Below are 24,815 nucleotides of genomic sequence, written 5' to 3' on the forward strand. Positions count from 1 at the left end.
TGCCTAAATAAGAAAAATAAAAAAACTAAAATTGCAACCAAGACTGTTTTTACGCTTGCTATAAAGAATGGACTTCCGGCCGTGTTGCTACAGATGCCAATGCCTGTCTATGTCATCCATAGGTGCCCGCATCTCGTGATCGTGCGGTAGCGTTCTCGCTTACCACGCCCGGGTTCCCGGGTTCGATTCCCGGCGGGGTCAGGGATTTTCTCTGCCTCGTGATGGCTGGGTGTTGTGTGATGTCCTTAGGTTAGTTAGGTTAAAGTAGTTCTAAGTTCTAGGGGACTGATGACCATAGATGTTAAGTCCCATAGTGCTCAGAGCCATTTGAACCATCCATAGGTTGTGGATACGCTACCGGAAGACAAGTCACTACAAAAGGCCATTGGACAAGGTCACCAACGCATTGCATTCCCATGGTACCTATTTCTGGTCATCTCTACGTTGCGGTGGCGTACGGCAATCACCAGAGCACTGCCAGGGCCTCTGGAGTCGCTGTGTCCGATCGGACTATTTATTTATTTGCTATTTTGTTTTAGTCTGTTATCTAGGTACAAACACACACCAAATGTTGCTCATGTATTGGCCTGTATGTAGCATGTAATATTTTAACACAATTTCAAAAGTGTTACTAGAACACTTTCGTCAATCAGAACACCATACTTACCTGATAGTCACTATAGCCACTATGTCCACTTTTGGCACGGATAACAGTGGCGACGAATCATAGCATGGAAGCAATGAGGCCTTGGTAGGACGTTGGACACACACACGTCACCTAATAACCTGTGAATTCTGGGGAGCGCGGCTATGAGCTCCGACACCACGTTCAGTCACATCCCAGATGTGTTTGATTGAGTTCAGATCAGGCGAGTTGGGGGAGGGAACAGCAAATCATTTAAAACTCGCCACTGTGGTTCTCAAACCACTCCACAACACTCCTAACCTTGTGGCGTATGCACTATCGCTACTGCCATGCGCAAACATGTTTGTCGTGAAGGGGTGTATGTGGTCTGCAACCAATGTCATGGTATCTTGCACGAGCCCCACCGGACCCATGGGCGCCCACGTGTATGTTTCTCGGAGCATAATGGTACTGCCCCCAGGTTGTTCCGTCCCGCAGTACAGGCGTCAAGGAGCTGTTGCCCTGGAAGACGATGGATTCGCGTCCTCCTTTTGGCATGATGAAGGTATCAGGATTCCTCAGCCCACGCAATGCTCTGCCATTGCGCCAACGTCCTATGCCTATGCTCACGTGCCCATTTCAGTCGTAATTGCTGATGTGGTGTTATCATTGGCACACGCATGGGTCGTCGGCTACAGAGGTCCATCGTTAGGAGCGGCAGACACACCTGTACTCTGCCCAGCGATGTTAGTTCCACCACAGTTCGCCGTATGCCCTGGTTTACCAGTCTGCCCAGCCTGCAAAGTGCGACATCTGTAACGAGGTGTGGCCGCCCAATGCCACGGTGTGTGGGCGTGGATTGACCTTCGTTTCTCCCTGTGTTGAAGACACTCACCACGGCCCTCCTCGATGGTTTCGCCACGTGTTGAAGACACTCACAACGGCAATCCTCGAACACCCAACAAGTTGTGCAGTTTCAGAAATGCTCCAGTTGAGCCCCCGTGCCATCACAATTGGGCCTCGGTCGAACTCAGATCACGCGCTTTCCCATTCTACCCGTAGACAGCACGCCGTGTGTGTGTGTCTGACTACTGGCAGTCATTCCTCGCCAGGTGGTGCTGCTATCACCTGGGCGGGTTTATATCTCTAGTAAGTCGGTGGTCTGGGTGATCAGCGTAAGTCTGTAAGGAACAGGTAACGAGAATGGACCTTACGATCCAGACGTCCTGTTAGAGTACCCTATTTGAAACGATATCTCGTAGCTCGCCATCGGTTCTTCCTTTCCCGTGTCAACTGTCAACTTTGTCACTGGTGGAACGTGTTTTTGACAGACGAGTCCAGATTTCCTCTGACGCAAGGTGATGGCCGTGTTCGTATGTACAGATGCCCATGTTGAGCAGAACCTGGCACATATTGTCCAGGAAGTCGACAGATTCGACAAGATTTCAGTAGTGTGGTGAGGCACCAGTGTGGACCGCCGTACCGATCTTGGCGTTGTCCGTGGTCTCCTTATTTTAAGGCAGCATAACGAACAGTTCCTGTTGGACCATACGGTGGCTGCTGCATAACGTAATAACGCTGGGTTCCTTCTCATGCACGATAATGCAAGAACCATGTGGCGGACGCCACCAGGTATGTTTTGCGAAGCCCGAACATTGAAGTAATGGAATGGCCTGCGGTGAGTCCCGCACTAAACCCTATCGAGCGTGTGGGACATGCTTGACATATACGTGTGTTTGCGGTAGTCCTGTTCCACCAAAGACTCTCAAAGAACTCTCGAGGACCCTCCCTGAAGAATGTGGACAGATACCACAGGGCTCTGAGCACTATGGGACTCAACTGCTGTGGTCATTAGTCCCCTATACCTTAGAACCACTTAAACCTAACTAATCTAAGGACATCACACACAGCCATACCCGAGGCAGGATTCTAACCTGCGACCGTAGCGGTCGCGCGGTTCCAGACTGTAGCGCCTAGAATCGCTCGGCCACTCCGGCCGGCCCACAGGGTGATCCTCATAGCCTTACATGCAGCATGCCACATAGGTGTCAGGTGGTGGTAAATGCTCACAGAGGGCATAAACGTCTTTGAAGCACTCACCTGTTCAGCAAAAAGCACCCAGAATGACCGGATGAGTGATTTGTGAATGCAGGCTTTCTCGGCGAAATTCACATATGAAGTCTTCACGGGTTGACAGCCGAGTAGTGTCGTCGTCTCGTACCAACGTTTCGATGGAATGCGTCTCCATCATCTTCAGGCGAAGGTGATAGAGATTTCGTCTGAAGATGACGCAGACGCATTCCATCGAAACGTTGGTACGAGACGACGACGCTACTCGGCTGACAGCCCGTGAGACTTCATATAGGGATGAGTCATTGTTTCCACTTTGATTTTGACACCTGTGGGACATTTAATTTCTTGTTACCTCAATAAATGAGGATGTTATAATGTTTCGATGTGTACTAAATTGATGAAAGATAAAGCCAAAATTTTCTAACATACACAATCTTTAGTTACTGTTCAAAGGTGTGTGACAGACGCCCAAACTTACGTTCCCCTGTTTCGTTTGAGCAGTGTAAACAACGAACACAAACTTCGTGTAATGTTTCTTATTGTTCTGTCCATAGATAATAATACGAGATCGGTACACTGAAATCTCAGTGCCTCAGTGTTGTCAGCTTCACCCCAAGCAAAATCAATATGGCTCCATCTTGGAAACATCTTTGGTTGGCAAAGCGTCTGCTGCCTGTACTTTTTGTATCAAGAGCGTCACAATTGCCCACGTGTCGTGTGGCCGCTGAAGTTGTTGCTTTTATTCTAGTGGACAGTGACTTCATTCCCATGGCGTCACACAAGCCCAGGGTCACAACTGCGACGCGTGTTTCACATAAATTTAACCTAATTTGGTGGATCGTTATGCGAGGGTTAGTCAAAAAGTAATGCCCCCTGCTTTTTTCTTCTTAAGTAAAGTTTAAGTAAAAATACTCCACAAAGTTTCTTCTCCAATCCACTTAGTAGCAACTTTTTGCGTCAACAGATGGCAGTACTGCAGTCGCTTGCAATATGACCGACATCGATATTGGTATTACACAGCCTTCTTAGAGAGATTTGCTGAATGCAGACAGTGAAAAGCCCATTCGCATTCATGAAAGAGTGTAAAATGTGTATGGTGATGCAACAGTGGATTTCAGCACCGTTAGACCTTGAGTTCTTAGCTGTAACAAAGCTGGAGGGCTAACACCGCTGGCTGACGAAACGCGGAGCGGCAGGCCGGCGACAAGTGACTTCACAGAACATTCAACGAGTCCATTTTTTGGCTCTAAACAGCTTAAGGCACGTCTGCAGCGTGTTCGCCCAGCAAAAGCTATGACGGACGTTGTTCTTTTGCTAGACCACACACAAGTCATTACGCCATTGAAGAGATTGTGAAAATTGGGTGCCCCATGCAGCCGTGACCTGGCACCATCGGACTTCAAAATATCCGGATCGCTAAAAGAAGCTGATAATCAGATTAACTTCGAAGATGGAGGAGGCCGTGAAAACGTACGTGCTTAATTGGCTAGTTAGTTAGTTACGTGTTCCATTGATGGATCGTTATGATGTGGACAGTGTCAAATGCACAATAAATGTGCACAGGAAACAAGTTTTTTTTTTTACATTACAGTGTTATACCTAAATATTTCTTTTATCTATCCAATTCCCTTTAATGGCACAAAATGCATATATTATATCTTCAGATGTATTTACTCATATTCAAGAATTCATCTATGGTATAGAAAGAGTTGTCAAGGAGGTGTGACTGCAATTTGTTTTTGCACCTACTACTGCTGTCTGTCAGACATTTTATCTCATCTGGTAATTTGTCAAAAAGTTTTATAGTAGCATATTTTACCCCTTTATGCGGCAAAGTTTGGTTAAGTAAAAGATAATGTAGATCTTTCTTTTTTCTGGTATTGTAATCGTGAATGTCGCTGTTGATATTAAACTGGTCCATGTTGTTGAGAAAAAATTTCATTACTGAGTACATGTACTGTGAAGCAGTTGCAAGAATTCCTAACCTTTTAAACAGATGCCTACTTATTATTGTAACTACTTTCTTTTGACCAGTGAATACCTTTTGCCTAAGTGTTGAGTTGCCCAGAATATTATTCCTTATGACATCATAGAGTGGAAGTATGCAAAGTATGTTAGCTTACTAATTTCTACATCCTCAAAATTGTCAATTACTCTGATTGCAAAAGTTACTGAACCTAGTCGCTTCAGGAGATCCAAAATATGACTTTTCCAGAAAGAGTCTCATCTATATGTACACCCATAAACTTAGTATGATCTAACCTGGCTACTGACTACTTTTGATGTGTTATGTTTATTGAAGGAATTATACTTTGTGCTGCAGAAAAAGGATCATGCGTTTTACCATACTGGAATACATGCTCTTATTAAATGATAAACAAAAACTGTGGAAATCGACGTAGATTATATTGAAACGGCATAAATTAATCGTCAAGTGTTGTGGTTTTCAGCTTGTAGTTGCAGTTAGAATTCTTCACAAATTAAAAAAAAGGAGGCATTTCCTCTTCTTCTTCTTCTTCTTCTTCATACAAATAGTTCAGTACATCCAAGTGGGCGTTGAGATTCCCTCAGAAATTCCGTTCTGATCCCATTAGAATTGTGTTATGGTGTATTAATTGAACCGGGTTGAAAGGTGACGTAAGGACCAAAAACATAACCACCAGCAAAATGTCAAAATGAAAGAAATGTTGTCAGTTTGATCAGAGGCTTACGAAACTGAAATTGCGTTTTGTCTGGGGGGAAATTATTCAAAAATTATCGATATTTCTAATTAATAGTAATTAAAACATCTTGTTTTAAGTAAAACTAATTATCAGAGGCGATCAATTTTGACCTTGTGCTTAGAAATGCATAAAGTTTTGAAAAAAGCGTTTCGAAAAAAGTGTGGTTTTCTCATATTAGGCTTTGCAGGATTAGTTGATGAAAGCTATCCCCCACAAAACCTGTCACGTCAACACGAATATGAGTAAGAGTTGGTTCACACTTTTGTTGCATGTTAGTAAAGAGGCGGTGTAATTTGTAAAATAGAAACCAAATACGATAACTCGGGCCACAAGAAGAAAGCTAATATAATAAATACAAGTAAAAGGATCTGCATAGAAAGGACAAATAATTTCAAGCGGTTTTATGTAGTGTCGGTTATGTAATAAGGCCTACCAGAACAAAGATTTTTCATATAATTTAGTTGTGTAGCGAATAAAGCAGTATTCATGCGAAGAAAGCAGTTTTGAATAGATCGACTGCGATCAATCAATCTCAGATTTATGAAAAGAGTGGCGCGGTGAGTAGGATTATATTAAAAGGACAACGCCGTGACCGACGACCTTCACTTAACGACAGAGAGCAGCTGCGTTTGCGTAGAATTGTCAGCGCTGACAGACAAGCAAACTGCGCGAAATAATTGCAGAAGTTAATGTGCGACATACGACGAACGTATCCTATAGGACAGTGCGACGAAATTTGATGTTAATGGGCTATGGCAGAAGACGACCGACGCGAGTGCCTTTGCCAAAACCGCAACATCGCCTGTAGCATCCTTCCTGGTCGCGTGAGTGTATCTGTTGGACTCTAGACGGTTGGAAAGCCGTGGCCTGTTCAGATAAGTCCCAATTTCAGTTGGAAAGAGCTGATGGGAGGGTTACTGTGGCGCAGACACCACGAAGCAATGGACCTAGGTTGTCAAGGAGACACTGTACGAGCTGGTGGGGGCTTTATAATGCCGTGGGCCGTGTTTACATGACGTGGACTGGTCCTCTATTCCAACTGATCATTGACTGAAAATGGTTATGCTCGGTTACTTGAAGACCAGTTGCAGCCCTACATCGACATTGTCTCCAAACAATGGCGGAATTTTTATGGGTGACAGTGCGCCACGTCAGAACATTCTGGACAGTTCGAGAGAATGATTTGGCGAACCAGACAGACCGACTTGAATCCCATCGAACATTTATGGAACATCGAGAGGTCAGTTCGTACATGAAATCCTGCACCGCCAACACTTTCACAGTTACGAGCGGCGATAGAAGCAGGACGGAGCAATATTTCTGCGGGGACATCCAACGAGTTCTTGAGTCCGTGCCACGTCAAGTTCCTGTACTACGCGATACTACAGGCTGTTTCAAAAATGACAAGTATATTTGAAACGGCAATACAAACTAAACGAGTAGCGATAGAAATACACCGTTTGTTGCAATATGCTTGGGACAACAGTACATTTTCAGGCGGACAAACTTTCGAAATTACAGTAGTTACAATTTTCAACAACAGATGGCGCTGCAAGTGATGTGAAAGATACAGAAGACAGCGCAGTCTGTGGGTGCGCAATTCTGTACGTCGTCTTTCTGCTGTAAGCGTGTGCTGTTCACAACGTGCAAGTGTGCTGTGGACAACATGGTTTATTCCTTAGAACAGAGGATTTTTCTGGTGTTGCAATTCCACCGCCTAGAACACAGTGTTGTTGCAACAAGACGAAGTATTCAACGGAGGTTTAATGTAACCAAAGGACCGAAAAGCGATACAATAAAGGATATGTCTGAAAAATTTCAACGGACTGGGAACGTGACGGATGAACGTGCTGGAAAGGTAGGGCGACCGCGTACGGCAACCACAGAGGGCAACGCGCAGCTAGTGTGCAGCAGGTGATCCAACAGCGGCCTCGGGTTTCCGTTCGCCGTGTTGCAGCTGCGGTCCAAATGACGCCAACGTCCACGTATCGTCTCATGCGCCAGAGTTTACACCTCTATCCATACAAAATTCAAACGCGGCAACCCCTCAGCGCCGCTACCATTGCTGCACGAGAGACATTCGCCGACGATATAGTGCACAGGATTGATGACGGCGATATGCATATGGCCAGCATTTGGTTTACTGACGAAGCTTATTTTTACCTGAACGGCTTCGTCAATAAAAAGAACTGGCGCATATGGGGAACCGAAAAGCCCCATTTTGCAGTCCCATCGTCCCTGCATCCTCAAAAAGTACTGGTCTGGGCCACCATTTCTTCCAAAGGAATCAATGGCCCATTTTTCAGATCCGAAACGATTACTGCATCACGCTATCTGGACATTCTTCGTGAATTTGTGGCGGTACAAACTGCTGTAGACGACACTGCGAACACCTCGTGGTTTATGCAAGATGGTGCCCGGCCACATCGCACGGCCGACGTCTTTAATTTCCTGAATGAATATTTCGATGATCGTGTGATTGCTTTGGGCTATCCGAAACATACAGGAGGCGGCGTGGATTGGCCTCCCTATTCGCCAGACATGAACCCCTGTGACTTCTTTCTGTGGGGACACTTGAAAGACCAGGTGCACCGCCAGAATCCAGAAACAACTGAACAGCTGAAGCAGTACATCTCATCTGCATGTGAAGCCATTCCGCCAGACACGTTGTCAAAGGCTTCGGGTAATTTCATTCAGAGACTACGCCATATTATTGCTACGCGTGGTGGATATGTAGAAAATATCGTACTACAGAGTTTCCCAGACCGCAGCGCCATCTGTTGTTGACAATTGTAACTACTGTAATTTCGAAAGTTTGTCTGCCTGAAAATGTACTGTTGTCCCAAGCATATTGCAACAAACGGTGTATTTCTATCGCTGCTCGTTTAGTTTGTATTGCCGTTTCAAATATACCGGTCATTTTTGAAACACCCTGTAGGTGGTGTGCGACCACTTTCGTCACCTCGTTGTAATTCCCTGTGCAACAGAAGAGACAGTATTTTGTGTCTCATACACACCAGAGATTGTAAGTAAATTTTCTGTCGAAACGAACATAATAATGACAACAAATAGCGCAATAAAAGCCTATCAAAATCCTGTGCAAGAAATGACGTCAAAGCACTGGTCAGTGTAATTTCCAAGAATTATTGTCTGTCGAAGTCGCGGAGACCAAACAATACATATCGAATGTGCGATCGTAAATCGATCATGCGACTGTGGTGACGGGCTTTGAGTATGTTTACGGTGGTTGCTACAGCAACGACAAAAGAAGAGCTTTACAAAAATTCTTGTAATTGCAAAAGAGACGACTTACCTTACTCGTCGTCGGTGTTGTCATCATGTGATAGCCCAATACGGTGGTGCCCAGTACGGTGGTCTGGGTGGATAATTTGGAAGAGCCGAACCATGTATTCTTTCTAATATTCGTTCGTTTTCCGCACTTTCCGCAATGAAATTGTAAACGGTATTTCAGCATCGAAACTGTTCTTACGAAGTTTTACACACTTCGCACCACCACAGTCAACATAGTCCCTTCTTTCCTCGTCCGGTGGTACTCCATATTTGCGACAAAAAAAGTCGAACAATTTTCTTCGCTGGGTAAACGTGGTATTAGATTTTTCCATGTGAGAGAATCCGCCGAAGAAACGCCACCACCACCAGGCATCCCACTCACTAACGACATAAATAGTCTGCGATTCCATAGAAACTCACAAATAATTCGCGGAGGTATGTAATTTAGAGCAACTAAGGGAACGACGGAAAACAGATAAAAATGACGATCACAAATCGCCGCATCATCGACTTACGATCGCACTCTCGATACGTATCGTTTGGACACCGCAACTTAGATAGGCAATCATTCTTGGAAGTTACTCTGGTCAAAAACAACAGTCTGTATCGCAGATTCCTTTAGATTCATGGGACGGATCCTCAAAATTACAGACAAATTTCCTTAACATCGGTTTGTTGCAGGATTCTCGAACATATTCTCAGTTCGAATATAATTAATTTCCTTGTGACAGAAGTTGCTGTCCATGCATCAGCACAGCTTTAGAAAGCATCGCTCCTGCGAAACGCAACTCGCCCCCTTTTTTCACATATCTTTCGAACCATGGAGGAAGGGTACCAGACGGATGCCATATTCCTTGACTTCCGGAAAGCGTTTGACTCGGTGCCCCACTGCAGACTCCTACCTACGGTACGAGCATATGGGATTGGTTCCCAAATATGCGAGTGGCTCGCAGACTTCTTAAGTAATAGAACCCAGTACGTTGTCCTCGATGGTGAGTGTTCATCGGAGGTGAGTGTTCATCGGAGGTGAGGGTATCATCTGGAATGCCCCAGGGAAGTGTGGTAGGTCCGCTGTTGTTTTCTATCTACATAAATGATCTTTTGGATGGGGTGGATAGCAATGTGCGGCTGTTTGCTGATGAAGCTGTGGTGTACGGGATGGTGTCGTCGTTGAGTGACTGTATGATGATACAAGATGACTTGGACAGGATTTGTGGTTGGTGTAAAGAATGGCAGCTAACTCTAAATGTAGATAAATGTAAATTAATGCAGATGAATAGCAAAAGGAATCCCGTAATGTTTGAATACTCCATTACCAGTGTAGCGCTTGACACAGTCGCGTCTATTAAATATTTGAGTGTAACACTGCAGAGCGATATGAAGTGGGACAAGCATGTAGTGGCAGTTGCGGGGAAGGTGGATGGTCGTCTTCGGTTCATTGGTAGAATTTTGGGAAGATGTGGTTCATCTGTAAAGGAGACCGCTTATAGAACGTTTGTGCGACCTATTCTTGAGTACTGCTCGAGCGTTTGGGACCGCACTCAGGTAGGAGTGAGGGAGGACACAGAAGCAGTTCAGAGGCGGGCTGTTAGATTTGTTACTGGTAGGTTTGATCATCACGCGACTGTCACGGAAATGCTTCAGGAACTCGGATGGGAGTCTCTGGAGGAAAGGAGGCGTTCTTTTCGTGAATCGCTACCGAGGAAATTTAAAGAAGCAGCATTTGAGGCTGACTGCAGTACAATTTTACTTCCGCCAACTTATATTTCGCGGAAAGACCACAAAGATAAGAAAGATTAGGGCTCGTACAGAGACATATAGGCAGTTATGATGCTAGTTGTGGTACGAGGTATCCTCCACTACGCACCGTATAGTGGATTGCGGAGTATGTACGTATGTAGATGTAGTCAGGGTTTGTTGAGCAGACGGAGGCACTACTTACCTGTAAGAGTATCCCGTGTGGACGAACAGGCCGTGCTGCGTGGCGATGTGCAGCTTGCGCTCGACCTCCTTGAGCAGGCGGCGGTCGGCGTGCCGCATGGGGAAGCGCCGCTGCAGGTACATGGTGATGTCGGCCGCGCTGGAGGTGCGCCGGCGCGCCGAGATGTCGCGCACGGCGCTCACCAGCAGCTCCGGGGTGACGTAGGCGCCCTCTGCCGGCGCTGCCGCGGCCGTCGCCGCCGCTTCTAGCGACGCCGCCCGCAACTCCATCGCGCGCCCAAGTTCCCGCCCCTTTCTAGCGGTTGCCCAGCGACCGCCCATCTCGCCGTATGGCTTCGCCAACTAGTGTCATCTATTTTCAATTAAGTATGGATCTTCTTCTGTTAATAACAAAAGCCTGTCGAGTCGCCTCTGGCAATTACAGGCTGTACGTAAATCCTATTCTGCAGCCTTCATTTAGCAGGTAGAATTAGTACAGTGACGTAACGTTAGCGACAGCCCCGGACGGTGCACAAGTCCCGCCCAATCACACCCCTCCACACGAATCCATATCCTAAGCTCCGCGAATGGTCTGCCGCATGTTCCAACATCGAAATTGTTCATATCACAAATATGCAAGGCGTAACAAGGGAGAAAATCAGTAGTTAGTACGAAATACAATTTTTCCGGTACCATTGTGAAAAGAATTGGAAATATGTTCATTGAATATGCGAGTTGAAAAATCATCAATAAGAATGAAAAATAAAAATGGCAACCACATTGCATTTTTTTTTTATTTCATGAGATTTCATCTGCACTATATCAAATAATCTGCTATTTGTTAACTGCAGTGAGCGCAAATTTTCGTCACCTCGCGTCGTGTAAGAAATTCTGTTGGGAAATATTAATTGGTAGTATCGCCAAGGATGCTGTCCATTATCTCGATTGTCTAAAGTCAATGTTGTGCATAAACAAGGCAAAGTCGATGTCTCGGTTTGTTTCTGAATACCTTATTAAGACTAAAGAATATAAGAGTGGGATAATGTAGAAATGCGTAATGCAGATATTTATACAGTGACATTCTTCATTGTTTGCCTGTGTAATGGGTGAATTTTTACTTGTGAACTCTTATGACTGCTTGCTTATAGCAGACACGAGATTACTTTGAGTTGTTCTTCAGTGTTTCAGAGCTTTAGAGCTGCCTGTTGTTAAACATATGTACATAATTTCGTCAGTGTCATTCCAACACATCTTATCGTACTTTAATGTCTGTTAAATATCAGTTTTGACAGCATTTGGCCGCAACAGTCAAGATTAGGTACCTTGTGTGTGATAACGGCAAAACAAAAAACGACGAACAAAAACACGACAGCGACGAGGACTACCAAAGATCATATTGGTGCGCTCTTGGTTGGTGTGGCGGGGGTAGGTGTGGAGGGGGTAAATGGGCGGGGCTTGTGCAAATGTCCGAGGCTGTCGTTAACGTTTCCTATACAGTGGGTACAAAAGTCTCAAACAGTGGGAGCGCATTTCTCCGCAGTTCCTTTATTCAGTTCACATCATCAATATTTATTGCGAAGCATTAGAGGGAAGTGCTCTATGATCGGGTACTATTTTTAAATTGAAAATTACCACTACATCAACAGTGTTTGAATTATAGAAAATGGCTCTTACTAGGGAATATTTAAATAATATCCTTGCAAAAAGTCATAAAATATTTTCGCATTCTCCAATAGGAGAACAAAGAATTAAAACGTTTTGCCTCCGGAAAATGTGGTTCCTAATTTCGGTTTGTAAGTAAAGACTAAAACTTAATGAATTAGTATCACGGACTTTATTCGCAACAGATGTTAGTTTCAAAAGTAAAGAGTAGATTAGATTAGATTTACTTTAATTCCAATTGATCCCTAGTGAGGAGGTCCTCCAGGATGTAGAACAAGTCAGAAAAACAATAATACATGACAAATATTTACAACTAAATCAAATAAGCTAATGTACCATTCCACAGGTCCCAAGTGGAATGAACGTCATTTTTTAATGAACACTATGTGAAAGTCATTTTACAAATACTAATGCACTGAATTTAAAATAATAAAAGTTTTTATTTATAAGGTAATAAACGTGTAATACAACTACTATAATACTTATTTACAATGAACACATTACTGCACTGAAATTGTGCAGAAGTTATATTGTACTCAGATCAGTTGATTTTACTGAGAAATTCATCAATGTAATAGGAGCGGTTGGCCGCCAGTAAATCCCTTAGGCTTCTCTTAAAAAGCTATGCGTTACTCTGCAAACGTTTCAGCCATTACAAAAAAAATCTCAGTCTTTGTGCTTTTTTGATGCAGAAGTCATCTAAAAGTTTTCCAAGTATCATCGTCGACGCATGCATGCATGCATGACCGAACTAACATTGCATACGAATTCTGAATAAGACAGCCACTGCAATATCGTATTTATCCAACGGCACCGGACAAGCGACTTCAATTAAAATGCCTGTCCTGTACAGGAATATACATAATGGATGTAAGAGTGCAGCTTGGTATAACCTACTGGTAAGGCGACCGCTCGTGATAACCGGGAAATCTGGGTTCGAGTCCCAGTGCGACTTAAATTTTAATTGCCGTAATGCCATTATACAGCTGATGGTCGTCCATATTCGCAGTTGCGAGTAGATTTCATACGTGTTAATGAATCGTTACGTCTGCTTGTTGGTAGGGTAGGATGCGAGGTGGTTTGCAAATATCGTATTTGTTACTGTACACCTTCCTGGGGTACACCATTACAGCACTGTCAGAGGCTTGTACAGCAGGATTTCCCAAATGTGCCCCACAAAACACTGGTGCTCCGCTGGAAGTGAGTAACTGCTCCGCGAAAAACTATTAACAGAATGTTTTTTTCCATCATTTTGGCGATACATTTTCTTTTTGACTTTAAAATTTTTGTTTTATGATTATGATTTAAAATAGAAGTAATCACTGAATAATCAAGTTTCTCACTTTAAAAAAAAAATATTAACTTTGTTTATTTCCAAAGTGTTCCATCAAAGTACCAGGATTCTCAAAGTGTTCCATCAGAGGAAACTTTTGGGAACCCTCGTGTGTAGGGACATGGCAGCTAACAATGCTCCAGTCTGATGCAGCATCGTGTTAAGAGCACGTACGGCGTTGCATATGATTGCTAGTGATGGCGTGACGGTTGTGTTGTAAAAGGACGACATCCAGCAAGGATATTCTGCTTTATCGTGGTGCGTATGAATCTGAGGAACGTCTGTTTGACTTGTCTGAAGAGTAATAGAAGTTACCATCAATCTGTCTGAAGGAAGTAGTTTTCGATCAGATGTGAAGAAGAAATTCCAGTTTACACAAAAAAAGGGGGCAGACCTCATAGCCTCACACAATATTCATCCAAACACGCTGAAGAGAAAAAATATACAGTGATGAGAAAAACCACGGCCACTGCCCATGCGAAGCTGAGCGCCGCTTGGCGGCGTTGGGGGGACGTGATGCGGTTAAGAGAGTATAGAAGCGGAGCAGAGGTGGTTCGATCAACCCTCTGCCAGGCACTTAAATGAGATTTGCAGAGTATCCGTGTAAATGGAGAAATGTAGGTCGCAAATGGAGAGATCCACTGACATAAGCGACTTTGACAAAGGGCAGATTGTCATGGTATGGCGCCTGAGAATGAATATACAGGGTGATTCAAAAAGAATACCACAACTTTAGGAATTTAAAACTCTGCAACGACAAAAGGCAGAGTTAAGCACTATCTGTCGGCGAATTAAGGGAGCTATAAAGTTTCATTTAGATGTACATTTGTTCGCTTGAGGCGCTGTGTACAAGGCGTCAGCGTCAGTTGATGCTAAGATGGCGACCGCTCAACAGAAAGCTTTTTGTGTTATTGAGTACGGCAGAAGTGAATCGACGACAGTTGTTGAGCGTGCATTTCGAACGAAGTATGGTGTTAAACCTCCTGATAGGTGGTGTATTAAACGTTGGTATAAACAGTTTACAGAGAATGGATGTTTGTGCAAAGGGAAAAGTTCTGGACGGCCGAGAACGAGTGATGAAAATGTAGCACGCATCCAGCAAGCATTTGTTCGCAGCCCAGGAAAATCTACTCGCAGAGCTAGCAGAGAGCTGCAAATTCCACAATCAACTGTATGGAGAGTCCTATGAAAAAGGTTAGTTATGTAACCTTATCGTCTGAAATTGGTTCAAGCACTGATAAGTTTAAAAGAATCGATTTCTGTGATTTTATCCTTGCTCAAATGGAAACAGATGAATCTTTCGTTTCAAAGATTGTGTTTAGTGATGAAGCAACTTTCCACACTAACGGGAAAGTCAACCGTCACAATGTCTGTATATGGGGCACTGAGAATCCGCGGGAAACAACTCAGTATGAACGTGACTCGCCTAAGGTGAACGTTTTCTGTGCCATTTCAGCCAATAAAGTTTTTGGTCCCTTTTTCTTCGAAGGTGCTACTGTAATTGGACTACAGTATCTGGAGATGTTAGAGAATTTGCTGTTCCCTCAGATCGAACAAGAAGCACAACAATTCATATTTCAGCAGGATGGAGCGCCACCACATTGGCACTTGTCTGCCCGTAACTACCTGAACGTCAACTACCCGAGGCGATGGATCGGCCGCCAGGCAGCCCGTGACAGAGCACTTCATCACTGACCTCCAAGAAGCCCTGATTTTACCCCCTGCGATTTTTTCTTACGGGGGTATGTTAAGGATATGGTGTTTCGGTCACCTCTCCCAGCCACCACTGATGATTTGAAACGAGAAATAACATCAGCTATCCAAACTGTTACGCCTGATATGCTACAGAGAATGTGGAACGAGTTGGAGTATCGGGTTGATATTGCTCGAGTGTCTGGAGGGGGCCATATTGCACATCTCTGAACTTGTTTTTGAGTGAAAAAACCTTTTTAAATACTCGTTGTAATGATGTATAACAGAAGGTTATATTATGTTTCTTTCATTAAATACACATTTTTAAAGTTGTGGTATTCTTTTTGAATCACCCTGTATATAAAGACTATCAGGACTGCAGAAGACTGCTGCAAAAGACCATATGAGAGAGACTGTTTTCTAGCAGAGCACTGCCTGCCTACTTCCTTGTATGAAGATTTTGGCATATGCTTCAAACAACTGTCAGTTTTCTAATGGAATCGATTATGTAAAGCGAGAGATCCCAACGCCCTGTTCCTGTCCCTCTCCCACAAGATGACGAGTAGACAGCATGACGAAACGTCGCCGCAGAACGACGTCTTGACTCTGCTGATAACCCAAGAACACTTCGCCGTAGACGTATTTTATCGTCCCTTTTGCCATCTTATTTGTTTCATGGTGGTGCTACTTCTTTCGTTTAAAGAAACACCAACAGTCTTAATTCAAGTTCGTGGTTTTGGAATGTACGAAGTTGTTTCTCATATATTAACTGCCTTTGGCGATTCTTGGGAGCAGCACCCACAAAATTTTCAAACAATATTGTCAACCAGCAAACTTTGAAATGTGCGGGAGCGTCATATATTTATATTTTCGGTAGAAAAACAGCAAGTATTGATTGTCCATCGCAAACCACTTTGAAGCTACCATGATGCAACTGTAAGAATGCTGGTTCGTATTATGCTCTTATCAGAGAGGTTATTCTAACCTCCTTTGCTCTTAATGAAATATTTGAAAATATCGACAGATCTTTAAGGGTAGGGCAGTGTTGTTCAAGGACTAATTTGGTGGTTCTCACAGTATAACAGACCCTATAACTTCAGTCGTTCCAGACAATCAAAGAAGAGAATATGGTGTTCAATTAACAAGTAGATAAATGATCGTATTGTCAACAACGCCAACCTGAACTTGATGAAACACATTGTTACACACACATCAAAAAGATAAGTTATTTTTTTAGTTAAGAAATTAAGCTGACATTCTTTATTCACTCATGAGTTACGGAATTACTCTCTTGAGAAATCAGACCATTGGAGAAGTTTTTCGGACACTTGCAGGTTTGTTATAAAACCCAATTATTTTGACAAACTTGCAATAATATATATTAGTCAGACCAATATTTAGCATTTCCTTTTCAATAATACAAAACCTTCTTATTATAATATTTTCAAACTGATGTCTGTGTAGACCTGTGATTCAAAAAGGGGGCAGATATACTGATATACTTTGTCATTAATTTACCATACCTTATAAAATGTCGCGTGGGAATTGTAATGGAATTTGAGACTGGATTAAATAACTTTCTGTTCGGCATTTCCTTCTACTCCATTGACAATCATCTTATGTGGAACTGTTAAAAATAATGTGAAACAAATGAAATTTTCTTACAGTGTGTTTGGTTATAATAAAATGGTTTTTCACTTTTATGAGGGGGCAGTGAAATGAAAACCGAACACCCGCCCATTTATCCCAGTGAGAGACGAGACGAGACGATTAATTCCTGTATCAGTGAAGAACCATGCTCCATATGCTTAAAAGATTAAGAACGGGACGGACCACAGCAAACCTCGGACATCACATCAGGAGGAAACTTAACAATTCATTCATAGTTTACAATAAAAATAGAAAGTAGCTGATTTGTTGCTTGTGTGCACATAATATGCCTTTAATATAGTTCTTCAACCTCAGTTTTCACCCGTTAGCACCGACTATTCGTAATGCCCAAAGTAGTGACATGATCCACGATTACAACATGAGTTTTGAGCAGAGTTTCAAAAAAGTAGAACTAGTAGGAGAATATTGCTGGTCTTTTTTTAAAATATTCAGCCACTTACCACTTTTTGAAAAAAGCAGCGGCGAACGGAGCAACGTTTCTTCTATTTGACTATTTACTTGAGTATGTTTATTCCATATATCTTCAAACTGAGGAAATTAAAATTTTTCAATCATTTTTCAATCATTGTTCGATTTCTAAGTTTTTTACAGGAAACAATAGGAAGAAAACCGAAGTTCGGTTGTTTCAAAAATCGGTTATTTTGAGCGTTTATAACACTCAGGTTAAACTGGCTTTGAAAATAATCGGTATAACTGGAAACAGATTGAAGATGAAACGCCGGCCGCGGTGGTCTCGCGGTTCTAGGCGCGCAGTCCGGAACCGTACGACTGCTACGGTCGCAGGTTCGAATCCTGCCTCGGGCATGGATGTGTGTGATGTCCTTAGGTTAGTTAGGTTTAAGTAGTTCTAAGTTCTAGGGGACTAATGACCACAGCAGTTGAGTCCCATAGTGCTCAGAGCCATTTGAAAATGAAACTAAAAACAAAGTAAGTTAAAATAACCGCAACAAGTGAGGCAATAACGACACACTCTCCCGGACCGATGTGCAACAACGGTATCAGCATTACCACGGTAAACAGTGTTGTGGAATGCTTATTACAACTCTTGACAGACATACATTATTTTTCTCTAGTGAAAAATAGAAAAGTGGGATAGTTCGACCCTGTGCTTGACTTGTGACGGCACGCACAGGTACGCCGTACCGATACCTTTGACAAAATAATAGGAACCGCAATACTACGACAGAATTTTTTCTGCAGTTGAATCGAGGTAAAACGAATGCTGCATTCACACTTTTAAGGTACTCAGTGTGTTAAAATGACGTTTTAAGAAGTCTAAATTTCGGAAACACCCCGTGGAAAGTCACAGTACCAGAACATCTCTGTTTACAACTCAAACACTGATTCAACTTATTTCTAAGTATGAACTGCACAGTTAAATACTTGACACAAAATCAGTTTATGTAACAAATACCGGCCTGGTTTTTCTAAACTGTGGCTAAAATACTGCTCGAATTAAGGTAATTGAGGGCCGAAATTATGTGATAGGCAACCACAAGGCTACAGTATTGACACTAAAAGCATCAGCGAATCATTTGCTGGCATCAACTTTGATAATACTATACAGGAAACTGGGACAGCAGCATGAAAAGTCTCCCTGGATTCGTTTTCTCAGGAGCGTCGCAGTTGTCAGTCCTGGGGCCATTGCTGTACACCGTGTACATCAGTGGCATATTGTCGTTTCTGTCTTCCTATGTTAATAACCTCGAGCTTTACTTTAGACAAAGATCTGATGATATCAGTACTGCCTCAGTGCTCAAACGGGCACGAAATGTGTATGGAAAAAAAAATCATAGCCTACTTTACCATCCCATCAGAAATTTAATTGCTTAATCAGTCAATTAATTCTAAATTTCGTGATTAGTTGTTTCTTATTCTTCTTGACGGCATGCCAGTGCCACCACATCAGAAAAGAGTGAAGAACTTTGGTGTGGACAGAACGCCACATGTAGAAAGGGGTTCTGCTTGCCTCTGTGCCCTGCAGAAGATTCAGAATATATTTGCGCAGAATGTGAAACGTAAGTTTGTGCACTCCGTCATGCTGCCGAATCTCCACGATTGAACAAGCGGTGAAAGTTCTAGACTGTTCGAACTAATATTAATAATTGTATGTCTTGCATGAGCAACGTTAGTCTGTTTGACCATGTCAGTGCTTGATACACCCAGTTAGGAAGCGTGTGGCTAGGCAAATACCTATGTCTTCCTCATTGTCTCCTTTAGTATGCAACCACCACAGTGCCTCGCATTAGAAACTGGGTACGTTTCATCTCATTATCACAACACGACGTCTCCTTATTTTGTATCCTGCCTAAAAACTTCAACTGTACTTTGTGTACAGTTCAGTGCTCTGTAGCGTTTAAGAAAAATCTGAAGAAATCATTTTGTGAACCTCGTAAATTTTTTGGGGTAAAATTTAATTTCCCACTGGCAAACAGTAAAGCAAATGCTCCTACTTCTTCCGGTTACACTTACTTCTATCTCTGTACCCTCCACTTTCAAGGGCGGTTTGAAAAGTTCTCTGAATCACTGCGACAGATCAGCGCTAGCGCAGCGAGTTGTTCACGGAACTCTCCCGTTTGGTCCGTGTGTGCATAGGAAAACAATAATATCAGAAATTGAGTCCGCCTTGATGCAAAACATCTTGTTATTTGTTTACTTATTTATTTTCCCAAACTAGTGTCGGCGACAAATATCACAATCATCAGTGTTTTTTTAAATCTTATTTATTGTTAAGTTATGGCGTGTTTTTAAGAATTATTCTACTGTTTGCGGCATATTTTCTGTGTGTGTGTTTTTTTTTTTTTCAGCGCACATCATGTCATCTGCAAGTTCGTTGGACGGCATGTAGCTGATTCTGTACACAGAAAAACAAAACTTGCGCACTTTGTTTATGATCTATAACTTAATTACATAGCATAATATTCTTGATCATAAATAAAGTGCGAAAGTTTTATTTATCTGTGTACAGGATCAGCTACATGCCGTCCAACGAACTTTCAGATGACATGATGTACGCTGAGGAAAAACGCACAGAAAACATGCCTCAAACAGAGAGAATAATTCTTAAAAACGTGCCATAACATACAATAAGTAAGATTAAAAAATCCACTGATCGTGATATTTGTCGCTGAAACTAGTTAGGAAAATAAATAAGTAAACAAATTACAAAGTGTTTTGCATCAAGGCGGACTCTATTTTTGATATTGTTGTTCACGTGACATTCATTGGACTGTTGTCTGTAAGTACGTGCTACGTCTGTGCTCTTCCAAGAGAGCTGTGGCGATAACGTGGTTTTGTTGTTGTTCCCGCGTGATTTGCGACGACGGAAAAAAATAGAGATTCGAGCAGTGATTAAGTACTTCGTCAAGAAAGGTATGAAAGCAAAGGGCATTCACGCCGATTTCCAGAATACATTGGGGACTCTGCTCCTTCAATGCAACTGATCCGCGCAGTGATCGGCCAAGATGTGTCACTGTTCCAGAAATCTTTGTAAAAATGCGTGAAATTGCTCACGCTTGCCACATGTCATGTGAAAGGGTATATTACATTTTAACTGAAGAATTAGAAATGAAAAAAAAAAAATATCTGCAAGATGGGTGCCGGGTGCCGCGACTCTTGACGCTGGATCAAAAAATCATGAGAATGGACATAGCAAAATTACACGAACTAAAGTATGAATTGTTGCCACAACCGCCTTATACAGCTGATATGGCTTGGTCAGACTACCATTTCTTCCCCAAACTGAAAATTTTTCTTGGTGGTCGAAGATTCGCTTTAAATGTAGAATTGATAGCCGGAATTGAGAACTATTTTGCAGGCCTGGAGGAAACTCATTTTCAACATGGGATCAAGGCACTGGAGCATCGTAGGACCAAATGCATTAATCTACAAGGAGACTTCATTGAAAAATTAAAAAAAAAAAACAGTTTCAGTGATGTAAGTACTTTCTTTTTCCTATTCCGTTCTGAGAACTTTTGAAACCACCCTCGTATGTTCTGTGACATTACTCTTCTCTCGTCCTCCATCCCCCTTACATTACGTCACTTGCTGGCAGTGGCTTGAATTTAAATTTTCCTATGTGTAATTTGTAATGGTTTTCCTACTTTCATTGACAATTAAAAAACTGTGTATCTTTTCTGCTATAGCTATTGCTGTTTCCACAACTTAAGTGGTATTTCTAGGTGTAAGAAATCGTATGACAGACTTTTTGTGTGTTTTGTAACAAACATAATGTAAAACAAGTGGATGTCTGGTTGGATGTAAGAGTGGGCGTGTGGACCTTTCATACAAAATAGACAAATAAGCAAAAATAAACATACAATAAGGAAATCTTGTCTCCATTTCAGGTGATTGCGTTCATCTGCGGCCTCATCGTGGTAATCTTGATGATAATGGCACTTGCATCAACAGATTGGTTGATGGCAGAGGGTTGGCGCCAAGGACTCTTTATGCACTGTATTGGTGAGAAGGCGCCTACACCACTTCCATTTAATGTAGTGGACCAACCAGCCTGTTACCAAGCGCGAAGTGTCGGTAAGTTTATTTAAAAACAAGTGAGCATTGTGCCTAGCATATTCTGATAATTAAATTTGTCACTATACTTTTTTTTTACAAATTTTAATTCGCCCTGTCTGCTACATTTGTGAAGTGCCTGCTCTCATTTTTTTCTGAATCGATTATTGATATTCTATTTTTGTGAATAAAGGTTGAATAAAAAGAATGATTTGGTCCTTGTATGATAGTCTATCTTCACAGACCATGTGCAAGTATGTACTGTTTACTTTAGGTAGACACTAGTCTTCAAAGATTTACTACATAACTGAAGGGACAAGAGACGCTGAATTGTGCTTTTGAGCCCAGCCTCTGCAAAGTTTATGTTTGAAGTATAAAATAACATTCGAGCTTCAAAAAGTAAATTGGACTTCTTAAACCCAAGAGCAAGACATTGCATTCTCTTAATAGGTACTACACTTCTGACAATGGGTTTGAGCAGGTAAATATTGAATATTCTGTTGTGCACAAGTGCAGGAGGCATACCAGTTGGTGAAGCAGAATACTGAATTAGAGGAAGCACAGCAGAACATGGAAAATTGATTGTGGCAGTAATGTGACATAGCATCTGTTCTTGATTAGGGACATATAATAATGTGATTTTGTCTTCAGTCAAAATATTTTCGTTTACTAATTACTGTCCAACGTGTTTCGGAGCTACAACTCCATTTTTAAGGACTGTCCAGACGTAATGGGCGTTACTCCTGCGTAAGTGTCCCACCGACACCTAGCAATAACAGAATGATGCAATTGTTAGATGTAATGAGAAAAGTGTTCCAGGCGGGATTAACGAGAGAACTAAAGTATCGTAGCGCACAAACACGCACATCAAACCAGACCACTATGATAGTGTTATATATAACGTACTTCCTGAAACTTTTTGACAAATTAAAACTGTAGCGGGCCTGTAATTAAGCCCAATACCATTGCTTAAGCAGAATAATATGATGGTGGTTTTGCGACTTTACACTTGGTCCAGCGACCCTACAGCATTTTCATTCCATGGAAAGAATAGGTTCTGTCAAACTCGGCAAAATACACATCGACTGCAGCAGTCACTTCCTCATTGGATGAAAATTTCTTCCCAGAATGCCGAACTTTCAATTTATGGAGCAGTTTCAAACGATCCATCAGTAAAGCATAATATGGTTGTATCAACAGTCACAAATGGGCGCTCAGAGTCTTACGTATTGCAATTAAACATCACCAGACGTTGTGTTGAAATTTTGCGTCGGATGCGCTTTTGGTCGACTGAGCAGTCACGGCACACACCTCGTACACAGCTTCTTCCAATGGCAGAGGGTTCGTACGTATGCAGTCTCAGCAATATCACGGCTTTTTATTCTGTGGTCTTTGCGTACCATATCATGGATTTTGTCAGTGGTTACCTTTATGATAACCTCAACTAGATGGTCGGAGTGTGCCCAGTCTTCAATACTTGTCTGACCACGGTGATATTCATTACTCCAAAAATAAATGGTCTTTAATGGTGTTTCAGAGTCTGCGTGAATTTCGTCAAATCCTTTTTTGATTTGTAAGGCAGTCGAGCTCTCCAAATGAAAATGTACAATAACAGCCCGAAACTGAATAATGAACTATACGCTGTACGTTGTTGAAATTCCTTATACACCATGAAGAGACAACAGAAATGTTCAATTCCTTCATGGAAATTGACTGCCGCCGTAAATAAAAAGTAATTGAAAATAACTAAAATATTTAACATATTGTTAAACCTAACAATTGTGTTGTTTCATTACTGCTACATGAAAAACTGAAGCATATTTAACACCCTTTATGTCTATACAATCCTTGAAAATGGAGTTCTAGCACCGAAACGCATTAGACAGTAATAAAAAAAATAAAAATATTGTGATTGAAGACAGAATATTATTAGTGAATATTTCCCTAACCTAGAAGTTACAATCACAAGTAGCACACAACTTTCCGTCTATTATTAGCGCATTTGTAATTGTGAAAATAAGGCATTGGGAATGCTTTGCAACAAGTGCTGTATATCCTCTTCTTTTATGACTAGCTCAGATACCAAATAAGATATAAGATAAAATGAGTGTGTGTTTTTTTTCTCTTTCCCCCCCCCCCCCCCCAAGCAGTTATACAGGATGCCCCAGAAATGTTGCAACATATCTCAAGGGTAGATGGGTCACATCATAAGGATTGGGAATTGCATAGCAACCCATGGCAGCAAACGTCAGGGTAACGGGTAACAAAGGTCAAAGATGGAAAGGAAATGAGTGATTCATTTGAAACACTTTTTGGACATAATGAGTAAACATGTTGTATGACATAATCGTAACCCTAATGTTACAACCAATGGTCTACATTTGCACCAGCAGACACCACACATTCCCGGTACTGATGGCACATTGACTGCCGGACATGCTCGAACACATCGAAAGTTTCTTCGATTGCAGAAACTGCAGAGATGATTCTTGTGATGAGATCCATTTGCGACTCCACAGAATTGGAATACACGAGATCTCATCGCTCCCCACAGAAAGAAATAAAGACATGAGAAATCCGGTAAGCATGGGAGCCAGGGAACCAGTCCTACGCGTCCAATCCATTGATGTGGGCACAACTGATTCAAATGCCTAAGAACAGTGTGTCCAAAATAAGCAGGTGTCCTATCATGTTGGAACCACATGCTGTGCTTCACATTTGTTGGAACATCTTCAAAGAAGCCAGGAAGAACCTATTCCAGGGAAGTCTAAAAATTTTGCGGTAGTGAAGTGGGGCGATAAAATGTACGACCTGACTAAGCAGTCGTCGACCAAACCTGTCAACACGCTAATTGTGAATTGATGTTGTGCCCCACACACAGTGGAGGCTTTCTGGTGCCCACAAATGGTCATTATGGTGACTGAATAAGTCATCCCTAGTGAATGTGGTCTCATCTGCAAAAAACATGTACACAACCACTTTGTTGCAGAACACGGTGCAAAATGCACACATGCAGGATGGTCATTGCAGTGCAATAACTGCATCCTTTGGAGATGAAAGGTGCATAAGGAGTCGATGTTAGACACGCTGGACACTCCTAAGAGACGTTAGTAAATGAAAGGGGATGTATGCGGGTGCTTGGATTAGTCTCCACAGCATCCATGCCACTTAATATGCTATCTGATGTTTACCCAGCGTTTTTCTAGCTTGTAGAATCTTGGGTGACCAGCCAGGACCCATAGTAATTACTCCACGATATTTCGGCAGAAGACTTGTTGCCATCTTCAAGAGGCCCCTGATGTCTGATGCTAAG

General features: G+C 42.3%; 1 protein-coding gene across 5 annotated transcripts in view; it reads left to right on the forward strand.

The window, feature by feature from the left end:
* The window catches only part of LOC126355833 (transmembrane protein 47), a 361,809-nt gene that overhangs the window by 313,097 nt on the left and 23,897 nt on the right, over nucleotides 1-24,815 (forward strand). For all 5 annotated transcript variants that reach the window (XM_050006281.1, XM_050006285.1, XM_050006283.1 and 2 more), the window contains one exon: nucleotides 21,337-21,523. In XM_050006281.1, the coding sequence (XP_049862238.1) occupies nucleotides 21,337-21,523 (187 nt within the window). The remainder of the gene's footprint in view (nucleotides 1-21,336; nucleotides 21,524-24,815) is intronic.

Source organism: Schistocerca gregaria, chromosome 3 (genome assembly GCF_023897955.1).
Source record: "Schistocerca gregaria isolate iqSchGreg1 chromosome 3, iqSchGreg1.2, whole genome shotgun sequence".
NCBI classification, from domain to species: Eukaryota; Metazoa; Arthropoda; class Insecta; order Orthoptera; family Acrididae; genus Schistocerca; species Schistocerca gregaria.